Here is a 4,210-nt window from a genome sequence, read left to right as displayed (position 1 = left end):
GTATATTGCAATTATGCGACATCAACATTAGTAAGTATAATTTTATTAATCAATTCATTAAAATACCGTTACCGGCTAAATAACTTACTTAGGTAATTGAGGATACCAACTCCTTTTGTCAATATCAAAAAGTATTTTTAAACTAGAACTTACAGAGCAATGAAATAGAATGCCGACATTAAAATTATCGGAATAGTCATACAGCGCGGCCAGTAGGTTATGCCGAGCAATGAATTCTACCGGGTTCATGGCGGCAATTCCTTTGATGTGATCTTTGGCGGCACAGTAAGCACGGAAAGCAATCAAGGACGCCGTATTAAAATTTAATTGTAATGTTGTTACAATTCAATAAAGTAATTGAAACTTTTGTTTTCTTCCCACACCTTAGAAAAGTTTGATTTTCAGTTGAGACCTTTTGACTTTGGTTGATATCTGATCACCGCTCGCTTAGTTATATCAGAAAATGCGTGAGGCAGGTGCCGGGTTGAAGTACCTCTAAGTATTTTGTTTTATATTTGATTTCAAATCGGATTCGATTCACAGTTTAATTTTTTTTCCTTCAATTTACGTTCTATACATTTTTTCATTCGAGTTTTCGTCATGCAAGAATTTAACATTTTTTTTTTTCTAATGTTTCTAATAGTTCTGTTCGATAGTATATTCATGTAACTTTTGCAAGGGTCCCCGTACCGGTTTAAAATTACATTAGGAAAATATATCATAATTTCATAATTTACATTCATTTATATTGATGTAGGTAACGACTGCAGATTGAAATCAGAAGCTAGACCATGTAGTCCATCCTCTCGACATCACGCTATACCTGAAGCTCACAGAGCAAATGACTTTACTGGAGAGACTTGTGAGTAACCATTCATCAAACACTTTACTTATGGAGTGGCTTACAATCAACTATTCTAATTTTATATTTCTCGTTACTAGCGGCACAACCAGAAGAAGTGGGGAATTTAAATGGTACATCCTACAACAGCGATTCCATCCCTGGGCCCAGTCATTCTGCTGAAACCAACACTAGGAGACCAGGTGAGAAACTCGACACTCTTAACTTCAATTATGATACAGATGAGGAAGTTGATGAAGAGCCTTTGTTCTCATCAGAACACTCCGAATTTTGCCCAGAGGAAATGTCTGCAGACGAAACCTCTGAAAGTGACACTGACTACGTCCATACACATCGGATCCGAAAAAAGAAGAACAGCACTGGACGTCTCGACGGAATGGAGGTGTTTCCAGAGCCGACGGTGGAACCACGAAAACGGTTTAGATGTCCAAGCAAATGGGCAAGGACTTTAAGCAAGGAAAAGAGGGCTAGGGGCGAATCGTATGTCTCTTCACGGAAGAAAGTTATACCTGCGATCCAAATGAAACCCCCGTGCCAAAATTGCAGGAGCCAATGCAACTCAAAAATTTCGGAAGAGGAGCGAAATAGGATTTTTTCAGCCTATTATGCATTAGGTGAATATAGCAGGCAGAGGGATTTTATTCATGCCAATACTGAAAAATTGACTAAAAAGCGCATAACAGCCGATAATTCAAAACGGAATTTTACTGTCACATTTTATCTTCCCAGCCAGGGAAAAAAAGTTAAAGTGTGCAAGACAATGTTCCTCAATACCTTGGGCATTAAAAAAGGTGTTGTAGACATAGCGATGAAAAAGCGAACCACCGAAAATACTAACCAAGAAGATAAGAGAGGAAGACACATCAAGAAGCAAACTCCACCAGACATTGTTCAAAATGTAAAAGCACACATCGAAAGTTTTCCTGTCATGCCGTCTCATTACTGTCGTGCAACCACCAAGCGCCTTTACCTGGATCAGAGTCTGAACGTTAACCGAATGTACAACATGTACATTCAAGTTTGTAGTGAAAATGATGAACCTAAGGCAACTTTACCTTTTTATCGAAAAATTTTCAACGAGTGCTACAATTTAGGATTCCATCATCCAAAAAAGGATCAGTGCCGAGTTTGCTCTCATTACACCAATGCTTCATCAAACGAGAAAGACACCTTAAAGGAAGACTATACAAAGCACTTACAGCTGAAAGATAGAGCTCGTACCGAAAAAATGAAAGACAAAGAAGAAGCACAAAATTCAAATGGTGAATCTGTATGTGCTAATTTCGATTTGCAGCAAGTTCTTCTCGTACCATCTGATCCAGCTAACAATGCTCTATTTTATAAACGAAGACTCGCTACGTACAATTTTACGATATATACACTGAACTCACAGCAAGGTTTCTGCTACATGTGGGACCAGACCCAAGGAGGTAGAGGAAGCTGTGAAATAGCAAGTTGCGTTCACTTGTTTTTAAAAGGCCTCCCTAGTAACGTAAAAAACGTAGTATTTTACAGTGACAGATGTGGTGGGCAAAATCTTAATCAGTTCATCGCAACAATGTTCATGATTGCTGTGCAGGAGCTAGATAATATACCAGTCATTGACATGAAATTTCTAGTCCCGGGCCATACACAGATGGAGTGTGACTCTATGCATTCAGCTGTAGCCACCGAGCTGCAAAGAGTAGGCAAAGCGTCGTGGCCGGAAGACTTGAAGCAGATCGCAAGAAGCGCAAGAAGAAAAGGGGACAAACCCTACCAAGTGTTCGATCTTCTTATCGAAAATATAAATGATTACAAGCTTTTTATGAAGGAAAATCTTACGAACCGGAAGAAGGGTGAAGACTCAGAGGAAGTGCGGTGGCAAAAAATGAGCTGGATGCGTTTCGAAAAATCCGAACCGTATAAGATGAAATTCAGGGAGAATTTTGATGAACCCTTCAAAATCTTAGACTTTAATAAAAGAAGCCGTCGGCACACATTCTTGCAGCTAAAGCAGCGGTATGATCAACCAATCCCCATTACCTCCTTGAAATACAGGGATCTGGTTTCTTTGTTCACACTAAAGCCCCCAGCACTCGGAGATAGGTACAAACAATTTTATCTTGATCTGCCTCATGATGGAGATGTCGGCGAGCCCGAATGCGATTTTGACGATTCTGACAACGAAAATCTATAATTTTTTATTATTGTTTTGTTTTTGCTCAATTTTTATTGTTAACTTTGTAAATTTAACTAAATAACATCGTTAGATTTTATCGATTTTGATTTTTCGCTTGTAAAAAAATAGTATTAATATTATTTTCAATAAAAACTTAATACTTAATACTAAATAAACTATTCATTTACTACCCTGCTTGTTGAATGTGATTGAATTATTTAGTTTGACTTTAACATTGTGCTATGGAGGCTTCCTAAATTGGATATGAAAAATCATTTATTAAATACAACATTGATCATTTGGAATGTAAGTACTTCTAACTCAACATCAAAAATATCCTTATTGCTAAAACTAGGTAACTGATTTTTTTTTAGGATACATTATATTTCAAGGAATTTTTCTCGTCAATTCTTAGAAAATTGTGGTCAAAACGAGACATAAATACTTCTAATAAAATATAATCCAGAAATGGTAGTAAGATAACTTTTAGTTTAGTCTCCACAGTCTTCCAAAACCTTACTAAAACTTTAATTTGCGTTTTTCTCGAAACAGCTGAATTGTAGTTACCTAGTTGTAGTATTGACCCCACGATATGATATTATTACTATTGTGAATTAAGACAGACTTGAAATACATCGAGAAACATGGCATTAAATCTAGTTGCGATGACGACATATTAGATGTCATCATCTTTTTATTAAGAAGGGAGGAATGTGACGAACCGAATGACCGTGCGTCGGTAATTAAAAATACGTAGACACGAAGAACTGTTAAATTGATCAATTAACGCCAGACGACTCGCGAGAACAATTAATATCAATTAAGCGAAAATCCCGATGCGTTCAGTCCATCGCGAAAGATAAAGAGTTGGCGGCATCCCTCTAATAATCATAAAACTGTAATCAGTAATTTATTATAGAAAATTAATGAGGCCAGGTGGTCACTAAAACAAAGGGAATCTAACAGCTGCAAATTGCACGTGTTCTGTTATCGCCTATTATTCTGAGTATAAATTCGAAGCAAAATTTGCATTAAACCCCTCGTAGAGGTAACACCTACTGAAAGTGAAGTGAAGTAAGAAGTGTAGTGAGAAGTGAAGTGAGATAAAGTGAATACGTTCTGTGTTGCGTGAAAACTAAACACAAAGAGACTAGTTCTTTTCAGAACTGTGAGTGCGAAAGCACACG

At 37.2% G+C, this 4,210-nt stretch overlaps 1 protein-coding gene across 3 annotated transcripts; it reads left to right on the top strand.

The window, feature by feature from the left end:
• The first annotated feature begins 349 nt into the window (after positions 1-349).
• Positions 350-3,125, top strand: LOC141484231 (uncharacterized). Of its 3 annotated transcripts, XM_074179315.1 has the most exons (3): positions 350-862; positions 943-1,044; positions 1,120-3,125. In XM_074179315.1, exon 3 carries the CDS (start codon positions 1,146-1,148, stop codon positions 3,039-3,041), a length of 1,896 nt encoding a protein of 631 aa, XP_074035416.1. In that variant the 5' UTR covers positions 350-862; positions 943-1,044; positions 1,120-1,145; the 3' UTR covers positions 3,042-3,125. The 3 variants fall into 3 exon arrangements, with proteins under 3 accessions (XP_074035416.1, XP_074035415.1, XP_074035414.1); XM_074179314.1 differs by having other exon boundaries at positions 350-1,044; XM_074179313.1 differs by having other exon boundaries at positions 350-1,044; positions 1,102-3,125.
• Positions 3,126-4,210: the final 1,085 nt, after the last annotated feature.

Source organism: Leptinotarsa decemlineata, unplaced genomic scaffold (assembly GCF_025532065.1).
Source record: "Leptinotarsa decemlineata unplaced genomic scaffold, Ldec_3_MD MMD2_tig00005002_RagTag_RagTag, whole genome shotgun sequence".
Lineage (NCBI taxonomy): Eukaryota > Metazoa > Arthropoda > Insecta > Coleoptera > Chrysomelidae > Leptinotarsa > Leptinotarsa decemlineata.
The sequence above is the reverse complement of the archived record's forward strand: the minus strand, read 5'-3'. Positions and strand labels throughout refer to the sequence as shown.